Below are 12,031 nucleotides of genomic sequence, written 5' to 3'. Positions count from 1 at the left end.
TGACGCAAAGAAATAGAGGAAAACAACAGAATGGGAAAGACTAGAGATCTCTTCAAGAAAATTAGAGATACCAAAGGAACATTTCATGCAAAGATGGGCTCAACAAAGGATAGAAATGGTATGGACCTAACAGAAGCAGAAGATATTAAGAACAGATGGCAAGAACACACAGAAGAACTGTATAAAAAAGATCTTCAGGACCCAGATAATCACGATGGTGTGATCACTCACCTAGAGCCAGACATCCTGGAACGTGATGTCAAGTGGGCCTTAGGAAGCATCACTACGAACAAAGCTAGTGGAGGTGATGGAATTCCAGTTGAGCTATTTCAAATCCTAAAAGATGATGCTGTGAAAGGGCTGCACTCAATATGCCAGCAAATTTGGAAAACTCAGCAGTGGCCACAGGACTGGAAAAGGTCAGTTTTCATTCCAATCCCAAAGAAAGGCAATGCCAAAGAATGCTCAAATTACTGCACAGTTGCACTCATCTCACCTGCTAGTAGAGTAATGCTCAAAATTCTCCAAGCCACGTTTTAGCAAAACGTGAACCGTGAACTTCCAGATGTTCAAGCTGGTTTTAGAAAAGGCAGAGGAACCAGAAATCAAATTGCCAACATCCTCTGGATCATGGAAAAAAGGAAGAGAGTTCCAGAAAAACATCTATTTCTGCTTTATTGACTATGCCAAAACCTTTGACTGTGTGGATCACAATAAACTGTGGAAAATTCTGAAAGAGATGGGAATACCAGACCACCTGACCTGCCTCTTGAGAAACCTATATGCAGGTCAGGAAGCAACAGTTAGAACGGGACATGGAACAACAGACTGGTTCCAAATAGGAAAAGGAGTACGTCAAGGCTGTATATTGTCACCCTGCTTATTTAACTTACATGCAGAGTATCATGAGAAACGCTGGGCTGGAAGAAGCACAAGCTGGAATCAAGATTGCCGGGAGAAATATCAATAACCTCAGATATACAGATGACACTACCCTTATGGCAGAAAGTGAAGAGGAACTAAAAGGCCTCTTGATGAAAGTGAAAGAGGAGAGTGAAAAAGTTGGCTTAAAGCTCAACATTCAGAAAACGAAGATCATGGCATCTGGTCCCATCACTCCATGGCAAATAAATGGGGAAACAGTGGAAACAGTGGCTGACTTTATTTTGGGGGGCTCCAAAATCACTGCAGATGGTGACTGCAGCCATGAAATTAAGAGACGCTTACTCCTTGGAAGGAAAGTTATGACCAACCTAGATAGCATATTGAAAAGCAGAGACACTACTTTGCCAACAAAGGTCTGTCTAGTCAAGGCTATGGTTTTTCCAGTGGTCATGTATAGATGTGAGTTGGACTGTGAAGAAAGCTGAGTGCTGAAGAATTGATGCTTTTGAACTGTGGTATTGGAGAAGACTCTTGAGAGTCCCTTGGACTGCAAGGAGATCCAACCAGTCCATTCTGAAGATCAGCCCTGGGTATTCATTGGAAGGACTGATGCTAAAGCTGAAACTCCAATACTTTGGCCACCTCATGCAAAGAGTTGACTCATTGGAAAAGACTCTGATGCTGGGAGGGATTGGGGGCAGGAGGAGAAGCGGATGACAGAGGATGAGATGGCTGGATGGCATCACTGACTCGATGGATGTGAGTTTGAGTGAACTCTGGGAGTTAGTGATGGACAGGGAGGCCTGGCGTGCTGTGATTCATGGGGTCACGAAGAGTCGGACACGACTGAGCAACTGAACTGACCTTAGCTGATACCTGCAATGAAAGTGAACGTAAGTGAGAGTCGTTCAGTCATGTCTGACTCTTTGAGACCCTGCGGACTATAAAGTCCATGGAATTCTCCAGGACAGAACACTGGAGTGGGTAGACTTTCCCTTCTCCAGGGGATCTTCCCAACTCAGGAATCAAACCCAGGTCTCCCACACTGCAGGTGGATTCTTCACCAGCTGAGCCATAAGAGAAGCCCCAGAATACTGGAGCGGGTAGCCTCAACCCTTCTCCAGCGGATTTTCCTAACCCAGGAATCGAACTGGTATCTCTTGCATTGCAGGCGATTCTTTATCAACTGAGCTATCAGGAAAGCCCTATACCTGCAATGAGTTTCTAAAAATATTACAGAAAACAAGATCACATCCATAACAGTAATAAAAAGTATAAAGAATCTAGGCATTATCCTAATTAAAGAATGGGTAAGCTTGACATGGATAATTTTTTTTTGATACATTCTTTAAATTTTATTAAAAGACAACAGAAAAACGAGGTCCAGTGGTTAAGAATCCACCTTCCAATGCAGCAGATTCAGACTCAATCCTGGTAGAGGAACTAAGATCCACAGGCCATGGGGCAACTAACCCAAGCACTGCAACTACTGAGCCCACGGGCTCTGGAGCCCACTGGTCACAACTAGAGAGAAGCCTGCGCACAGCAGTGAAAGATCCCGCACGCCACAACTAACACCCAGTGTAGCCAAATAAATAAATCAATTAAACAATTTTTAAAAAGACACATAAAAACCTGACTAAATGATAAGTACATCATTTATATATAATAGGGATGGAATGATGTAACACTGCAAAAATACTGTCACGCATGCATGCTTAGCCACTCAGTCGTGTCTGACTCTTTGTGACTTCATGGACTGTAGCTCGCCAGGCTCCTCTTTCCATGGAATTCTCCAAACAAGAATACTAGAGTGGGCTGCCATTCCTTTCTCTAGGGATCTTCCTGACCCAGGGATTGAACCCGGTCTCCTGCACTGCAGACGGATTCTTTACTGTCCAAGCCATTAGGGAAATCCACTGATTCTCATATTAATATGTAAATTCAATGCGACCCTAAGCAAAACCTGCCAGAATTTGGGAAGAGGAAAACTGATTCTAAAATTATTTTTAAAATACAATTTTTAAATGGATAAAGTGAAAAATTCATCAGCCACACTACAAAGCCATAATAATAAAAACAATATGGTATTCTCTGACACACTAACCAGAGACATAAAACAAAAGGCCAGAAACATACATGCAAATGAGATGCACAACAGAGATGGTAATAATATCACAAATCAGAAGGAAAAGGAAGAATTAGCAGATGGTTCTGGAAAATGTACTTCACTATATAGCCAAAAATGAAGCTGGATCTTTCAACAATTTATATATTTAAAAAAAAACTGAATGGAGTAAAGCCTTATATGTGAGAGCTTCCCTAGTGGCTAAGATGACAAAGAATAGGCCGGCAATGCAGGAGACCCAAGTTCAATCCTCGGGTCGGGAAGATCCCCTGGAGAAGGAATGGCAACCCACTCCAGTATTCTTGCCTGGAGAACCCCATGGACGGAGGAGCCTGGCGGGCTACAGTCCGTAGGGTTGCAAACAGTCAAGACACAGCTGAATGACTAAACATGCATGCTTATATGTGAAAGAGAAAATTACAAAGTTACTATGAAAAAATACATAAGAATATCTTTATGATCTGTGGTGAAGGATGTCTTTTAGAAAGACCCAAAATCCAACCATAAGTCAAAAACTAATTGGTTTGACTCTATCAGAACTAAAGAAAGGACTACAAAGTTAGTATAGGTGACAGTCTAGGAGAAAGGATTTCCAGTACCTAAAACCTACAAGGGGTTACTATTGAGAACTTCTACAAATCACAAGAGAAAATCAGAAAATTCAATTGAAAAACAGCCAAAGGGGCTTCCCTGGTGGCTCAGTGGTAAAGAATCCACCTGCCAAAGAAGGAGATACAGGTTCAGTTCCTGATCCAGGATTCCACATGCCACAGAGCAGCTCAGCCTCTGTGCCACAACTACTGAGCCTGGGCTGTAGAGCCTGGGAGCCGCAGCTACTGAGGCCCACGTGCCCTAGAGCCTGTGCTCAGCAACAAGAGAAGCCACTGCATTGAGAAGCCTGTGCGCTGCCCCTACAGAGAAGCCCCAGCTCTCTGCAACTACAAAAAAGCCCGCACAGCAATGAAGACCCACCACCGCTGAAAATAAATAAATAAGTAAAAGAAAAACAGGAAAAGGATGTAAACAGGTAATTCACAGGAAAACCAATCTAAATGACTGGTAAATATATGAAGAAATTCTCCATCTTACTATTTGTCAGAAAAATAAATTAAAATGAGGAGCATCTCTCTATGGATACCAAGGGGGAAGGGGGTGGGGGGCAGATGAGGTGGGAGAATGGGATTGACACATATATACTATTATGTATAAAATAGATAACTAACAAGAATCTTGGAGAAGGCAATGGCACCCCACTCCAGTACTCTTGCCTGGAAAATCCCATGGGCAGAGGAGCCTGGTGGGCTGCAGTCCACGGGGTCGCTAAGAGTCCGATACGACTGAGCGACTTCACTTTCACTTTTCACTTTCATGCATTGGAGAAGGAAATGGCAATCCACTCCAGTGTTCTTGCCTGGAGAATCCCAGGGATGGGGAAGCCTGGTGGGCTGCCGTCTATGGGGTTGCACAGAGTCGGACACGACTGAAGTGACTTAGCAGCAGCAGCAACGAGAATCTACTATATAGCACAAGAAAGTCAGTGCTCTGTAGTGAGCTAAATGGGAAGGAAATCTTAAAAAGAGGGACATATGTATACATATAGGTGAGTCAGGGCTTCCCAGGTGGTGAGAGTGGTAAAGAATCTACCTGCCAATGCAGGAGGCATAGGTGAAGCCAGTTCGATCCGTGAGTCAGGAAGATCCCCCGGAGTAGCGCATGGCAATTCACTGCAGTATTCATGCCTGGAGAATCCCCATGGACAGAGAACCTGGAGGGCTACAGTCTATAGGGTCGCAAAGAGCTGGACACAACTAAAGCAACTTAGCATGCACACACGCATAGCTGATTCACTTTGTTGTACACAGAAACTAACAGCACTGTAAAACAACTATACTTCAATAAAAATTAATTTTAAAAAATGAGAACTATCTCACACACTTAGAGAGTCAGAAATATCAAGTGCTCAAGAGATGTTAGGAAGCTGAAACTCCAAACACTGTTGCAGGGAGTAAAAAGCTGAATATCCATTCTGGAGAGCAATATGGCACTGCTCCATGAAATTATGTAGTCCATGGATATATGCCTGGGATCCCATTCCTGAGTGTACAGTTCAGAGAAATTCACACTCCAACCCGTAAGGAGACAAAACAAAGCTGTCCTTTTTTAGAGTGGTAAGAAATTGTAAAGGTAACTGTCACCGCTGCTGCTAAGTCACTTCAGTCGTGTCCGACTCTGTGCAACCCCATAGACGGCAGCCCACCAGGCTCCCCTGTCCCTGGGATTCTTCAGGCAAGAACACTGGAGTCTAGGGGTACCAATTATTACCATATTGTCTTGTGGATCACAACAAACTGTGGAAAATTCTTCAAGAGATGGGAATATGAGACCACCTGACCTGCCTCCTGAGAAATCTGTATGCAGGTTAAGAATCAACAGTTAGAACTGGACATGGAACAACAGACTGGTTCCAAATTGGAAAAGGAGTACATCAAGCCTGTATATTGTCACCCTGCTTATTTAACTTATATGCAGAGTACATCATGAGAAATGCTGGGCTGGATGAAGTACAAGCTGGAATCAAGATTGCAGGGAGAAACATCAGTAACCTCAGATATGCAGATGACACCACCCTTACGGCAGAAAGGGAAGAAGAACTAAAGAGCCTCTTGATGAAAATGAAAGAGAAGAGTGCAAAAGTTGGCTTAAAACTCAACATTCAGAAAACTAAGATCATGGCATCTGGTCCCATCATTTCATGGGAAATAGATGGGGAAACAGTAGAAATAGTGACAGACTTTATTTTGGGGGGGCTCCAAAATCACTGCAGATGGTGGCTGCAGCCATAACATTAAAAGACGCTTGCTCCTTGGAAGAAAAGTTATGACCAACCTAGACAGCTTATTAAAAACCAGGGACATCACTTTGTCAACAAAGGTCCATCTAGTCAAGGCTATGGTTTTTCCAGTAGTCATGTATGGATGTGAGAGTTGGACTATAAAGAAAGCTGAGCGCCGAAGAATTGATGCTTTTGAACTGTGGTGTTGGAGAAGACCCTTGAGAGTCCCGTGCAAAGCAAGGAGATCCAACCAGTCCATTCTAAAGGAAATCAGTCCTGAATATTCATTGGAAGGACTGATGCTGAAGCTGAAACTCCAATACTTTGGCCACCTGATTCGAAGAGCTGACTCATTTGAAAAGACCCCGATGCTGGAAAAGATCGAAGGCGGGAGAAGGGGATGATAGAGGATGAGATGGTTGGATGGCATCATCGACTCAATGGACATGAGTTTGAGTAAACTCCAGGAGTTGGGTGATGGACAGGGAGGCCTGGCATGCTGCAGTACATGGGGTTGCAAAGAGTCAGACACAACTGAACTACTGAACTGAACTGAACTAAACTGTCTTTCAGCAACAATCTACCCTTTACTACTCTGAATTATGATGCTGCAGTTGGGACTCTAGAAGCTACAATTTGAAGTGATAGTGGAAATCCAAGTGGAAATGGAAATTTTAAGCTCTGCATATTGTTATTTCTCTCTGGGGTTTCCCAGGTGGCTCAGCGGGTAAAGAATCTGCCTGCAATGCAGGAGAGCAAGAAACGTGGGTTTGATCCCCTGGCTGTGAAGATTCCCTGGAGGAGGGCATGGTATCCCACTCCAGTACTCTACCTGGAGAATCCCATGGACAGAGGAGCTTGGTGGGCTACAGTCCATAGGGCTGCAAAGAATCAGACACAACTGAATCCACTGAGGATGCAGGCACACATGCATTGTTATTTTGTTACTAAGTCTCTCTTCCTGTATATCTTTCCTTTGACAAATAAGTTCAAAAAAACCCAGAAATTTGATACTAGTTAGGGACAGAGGAATAGAGTTCTATCACCTTCTACAGATGCTACCTTTCCGATTATTTTAAAAAGGAAATGCAATCATGTCTCTCCTCTGTCAAAAACTTTTGATGGTTTCATAATACACTTGAAAAAAAAGAAAGTCTAATTGCCTAAAGCCTGGCCTCTTCCTCTCAGTCTCATCTAATCCACTCCACCACTCACGCTCTCCTCCAAGCATCAGACCTATTGGCTAGGGTCTTTGGACCTGAGGAACAACATGGTGGTAAGTTCCCTGGGTTTTCCTCTGGTCTTCTATGTTCCAGACTTGGAACTAAAGAAGTTGTAAACTAGAAATGCCAATGTACACAGACATAAAAACAACAATCAAGGCCTGCTCTATCTAGCCATAAGATCAAGAAAGGGGTAGCCCAGCAAGAAAGAAACTTTTAGACAATAACCACTCTAATCCAGCCAAGTACCCCAGAAAATAATGTGGCTCCACTTCCACCATCAAAGGTCAGGTAGGAGACAAGGACTCCTTGACAGTGGTAAGGAGCTCCCTCTCCCGGCACAGTGTCAGTGAAGACCACTTGGAGATCTTGGACTCTGCTTCCCTCAAACCTAGCAGTAATGAGGCATATCCACCCTGACCACTTGGGTGGTATCCGTGGAGGACCAGTGGGGAATGCAAACCTCAAGCCCTAATTGGCAGTAACAGTTGGAGAACCCTCTCCTTTTTCTTGCTGTAGTGGTATCAAAAGAAGCCAGCTAAAAGAGAGGCTTAAATAAGAAAAGCAGAATAGTGCAGAGGAAGCTTGCTGGGCCCATGAATAAGATCCAGAATCTCATACTGTAATACCCAAAATGTCCAAGTTTCAACTAAATATTGTTTGTCAAACAGGAAAATCTCAACCTGAAGGGAAAAAGTCAATCGATAGATACCTAAAACAAGATGAGATATTAGAATTATCTGACAAAGTTTTAGAGGAGCCATTGTAAAAATACTTCAACAAGCAATTAAAAACATACTGGGAACAAATGAAACAATAGAGTCTCAGTAAATAAGCAGAAGATAAAAAGAAAAATCAAATTGAAATTTAAGAACTGATAAAATCCAATAATCAAAATAAAAGCTCAATGGATAGACTCAATAGCAGAATGGAGGGGACAGAAGAAAGTGTTGGTGAACTGGAAAACCTAAGACAGAAATTGTTCAATCTGAACACAGAGAAAACAGACTGGAAAAAAAAAAAAAATGGAGAGAGCTTCAGGGACCCATGAGACTATAATAAAAGATCTAACATCCACATCATTGGAGTCTCAGCAGAGGAGAAACATGACAGGATTGAAAAACTACTAAAAAAAATAATAGTAACAGTCAAAATCTTCCCAAATTTGAAAAACACATAAGCCTAAAAATTGAAGAAGTTGAATAAACTCCAAACAGGATAAACCCAAAGAAATCCACACTAAAGACACATCACAGTCAAATTTCTGAAAGGTAATCAGGTTAGGTCTTGGTTAACTCCTAATTATCCTTCAGTATTTTATTTACACTAAGCTCTCCTAATACGCTAACCTATCACACATTGTACTTTTCCTCCAAGACCCACTGCATTTATGATTACTTGTTCCATGTTCGTCTTCCTCACTGGATTTCATGAGGGAGGGGATTGATCACTGTTAAACTCACAGCACTTAACAAACCATCTACCAAATACAAGTTGCTCCATTAATATTTGTTGAATAATGAATAAATGATTCTTCTTCAAAAAAAAGTCCTGTCTTAACAACCAATACATTTTGTCTTTTTCACAAAACTGTTCCAGAGACTCACCCACCTCTTCATCAGTTGTGATTGCTTCCAAGTTGGCCTGCTCTTACCTTATTCGTTTGTAAAATTCTCGCATGAAATGCAGCTGGCCAGGCATGAAGCAACAGGTAAGCATACGAGCGAATGGCATAAGCTGGAGAATATTCCCAAGTCTGAAACCCCTTCCCATAGATGAGGTAGTGTGTCTGAAAGTACAAAATGAATGGATTCAGGGTTATATTGGCCAAAACTTCTTGTTAAGAGGTTGCAGGTAAAGTTTCTAAGCAAAAATATTAAGTAGACAAAGGTACACAAAAATGCTGAAATTGTCAACAAGATTTGCAACTAATGGATGGATAAGAATCAAAATGACCCAATACTGATATATTAAGATACTATAAATCTTGTAAGACTATCGTTTGGCCAACATTGAAAGCTCAGATTTTATCCTCTACTTATTTTTTTAAAAAAAATACTCTTTAGACAAAACAGGAAAGCTCAATATCTTATATTTTTCTAAAACTACCTACACTAAGCATTTATTTTTTTATGCAAAATGTGATCAGAAAATTTCACCTCTGAATTTCCTATAAAAGAGTGTCCAACAGACTTATAAATGTATAAATCAAGAAACAGCAATATAAGCATAGTATGCAGTAACATTGTTTATTTTAGTAAACATCAGTAAAAAAAAAAAAAAAAAAAGCCAAAAAATTTAAAGAAAGTCGTTGCCTCTGGGGACAGGTGTTTGTACACAAGATGTAGAAAATAGAGTTACTGCTTTTCTTTTGCACTTAATATTTTTAAACTACCTCAAAGTATTATTTTGATTTTTAAAATGTTTTAAGAAAATTACAAATTATACTGTTTTGTGTAACTGCCAAATTCCTATATCCTTCAATAGTAGGTAAATCATCAGTTTAGAATACAGAAGTGAAAATAAAGTCATTTTACTAGTAGTCAGGAGGATGAGATGGTTGGACGGCATCACCGACTTGATGGACATGGGTTTGGGTGAACTCCAGGAGTTGGTGATGGACAGGGAGGCCTGGCGTGCTGCAGTTCATAGGGGTGCAAAGAGTCCGACACGACCGACTGACTGAACTCAACACTGTATATCATTTGTATCTTGATTAATAACAAGGACCCAAGCAGTGAAATTGAGAACAAAAAGAGAAAACTAGAGAAATCACCTACTGGTTCCCAGTAGTTGAATGTTTCGTCACAGTCCGAGATGTTGCTCAGCAGGGCAGCACATAATCTTGCTGAGAGCAAACACTTGAAAGCAGTAGATCCTTCAGGTGCCCAGACTTGTCCGGCTTTGTTCCCAGATAACCTGCTCAGAAACACAAGTATGTGATAGGAAGGACATGCTAACTAGAAGAACTAAAACTAGACAAAAAGGACAACACGGCAAGAGACACCAAAGCACTTGAGTTAGTCACCTAAAAGGGTGAACCGTTAATTGTTCTGCGTAGAATAAGTGAAGAACGAATTAAGACCTTAATCAACGTTAGTCATTACGTCCACTTCTTCTTTGGCATCTGTGACACTCTGCTTATCCCAAACCAACAAATTGTTCAGTTGAAGGCCACAAGCTTTCGTTCGTTTTTTTTTTTTTTTTCCTTTTCCTGCTGCTGCTGCTAAGTCGCTTCAGTCGTGTCCAACTCTGAGCGACCCTATGGACAGTAGTCCACCAGGCTCCCCTGTCCACGGGACTCTCCAGGCAAAAATACAGGAGTGGGTTGCCATTTCCTTCTCCCCTTTCTTTTCCTAACAAGGTCATTACTTTCCACGGCTTTTATTCATTTCCCGGTCTGTTCAAATGCCCAGAGGCTACTATGTGCAAAGGACATCACCGCGTCCTCCAATTCCATTCGCTGACAGCTCCCTGGCGCAGTCTTAACCTGTAGCCCCCCAGTTTGGACAGAGAGGAGGCTACTGGTGTGGAGAGTGCTGGGCCCCACACAGAAGAGTAAAGGGCCGAGACCCTGGGGGGACTGAAGCTGTGAGGGACAGCCATACAAGGTGCTCTTTGCTCTCTCCAACTAATCCTGGGCCTGGGGCGGAAGCCGCACAGACCTGCACTCCAGGTTTCTCCACTAGCAGCAAGGGCCCGAGCTGGGGGACAGGGCGGGGGGGTGGGTCTCATCTAAGCCCTGGGGGGCGGCCTCATCTAAGCTCTGGAGGAGGGGTCTCATCTGAGCCCCAGCGTGCACCCGGCCCGCAGAAGGCGCGGGGTGAAGAGACTGCGGACCCTCCCGTACCGCGCGGGCGAGACCCTGCCCCCGGCAGCCCCGCTCCGCCCGGCCACGCCCCCGCCGCGCCCGCACACCTACTCGGGCCGCGGCTCCGCGCTGCCCGCCTCCCGGCTGCACAGCAGCTCCCGCAGCTTGTCGGCGGCCGAGGCCGTGTCCCCGCCGCTGCCCCCACTTCCCTTCAGGCGCTGCCGGGCCCCTCGGCTCGCCATGGCAAGCGTGGGAAAAAAAGGTAGAACTCCGCACCCTACGAAAGCAACGAGCGCGGAGACATTGCCGGGGCTGGCAACGGTGTCCGCCGAGGGACAAAAGACCTCGACATGCGCAGAAACGACTAAACTACAGTGCTCCTGGGCCAACTGGGGTAAATCCGGGTTAAGAGATGCTATAGTTATCCCTTCCACATAACTTGTAACTCTGGGCATGCCTCCCTCTCCCTAATTCTCTCTTCCTTCACTTAGCATTCTTCACTCTCCTACATATACTGTCCCTCAGCATCCGTTTAAAAGAAAGCACAAATAGAAAGTGATTAAAACAACTACACGTGGAATACATGGGTACTCAGTTAAAAATCATAGCACACACACAAAAAAAATCATAGCACAGCTATATATCAAAGAGAAAATTCTTTTCAGATCACTGACATCTTGTCCTCTGTATTTTGTCAAGTAATAGGGACAGCCTGTAGCGAATTAACTGCTTCAGAGAGACAAAGCCCTAATGGCAGAATACAGAATTGGAAGAAAAGTGAAAAGCTAAAGAAATTCTGTGCAGCAAATTCAACAAGATGTCAGTCATTGCCATTGCTACTACAACATTATGGTAAGCATTTACTGTGCTTACCATACAGGATGAAATCATCCTTTTAAAATTTAATACAACTACTTTATTTTACCAAAAAGGAAACGGAGGCCCAAGGTTGCATAGCTAAAGAAGTGGTAGAGCCATATTCCACCCCAGGTCTTACTACAAAGCCTGTGTTCTTCCAACCAGGAGACCAGGAAAAAGCTCTTGATTTCATACATTCCTCCACAGGCACCTTGATGATACCACACCAGTGACTCAGGGGTCATGCATCTGTTCCTGACACTCTGCCTGCTCCCCCAGTCGCAGAACTCTGT

General features: G+C 43.3%; 1 protein-coding gene across 1 annotated transcript in view; it reads right to left on the bottom strand.

Annotated features, from left to right (window-relative positions):
• The window catches only part of ALG9 (ALG9 alpha-1,2-mannosyltransferase), a 114,786-nt gene extending 103,579 nt beyond the window's left edge, over positions 1–11,207 (bottom strand). The window contains exons 1-3 of the mRNA XM_070384232.1: positions 10,992–11,207; positions 9,850–9,988; positions 8,724–8,858 (exon numbers count right to left, since the gene is read on the bottom strand). Coding sequence (XP_070240333.1) covers positions 8,724–8,858; positions 9,850–9,988; positions 10,992–11,122 — 405 coding nt within the window. The 5' untranslated portion in view covers positions 11,123–11,207. The remainder of the gene's footprint in view (positions 1–8,723; positions 8,859–9,849; positions 9,989–10,991) is intronic.
• Between the last annotated feature and the right edge of the window lie 824 nt (positions 11,208–12,031).

Source organism: Bos mutus, chromosome 15 (genome assembly GCF_027580195.1).
Source record: "Bos mutus isolate GX-2022 chromosome 15, NWIPB_WYAK_1.1, whole genome shotgun sequence".
NCBI lineage: Eukaryota > Metazoa > Chordata > Mammalia > Artiodactyla > Bovidae > Bos > Bos mutus.
This window is presented reverse-complemented; position numbering and strand designations above follow the sequence as displayed.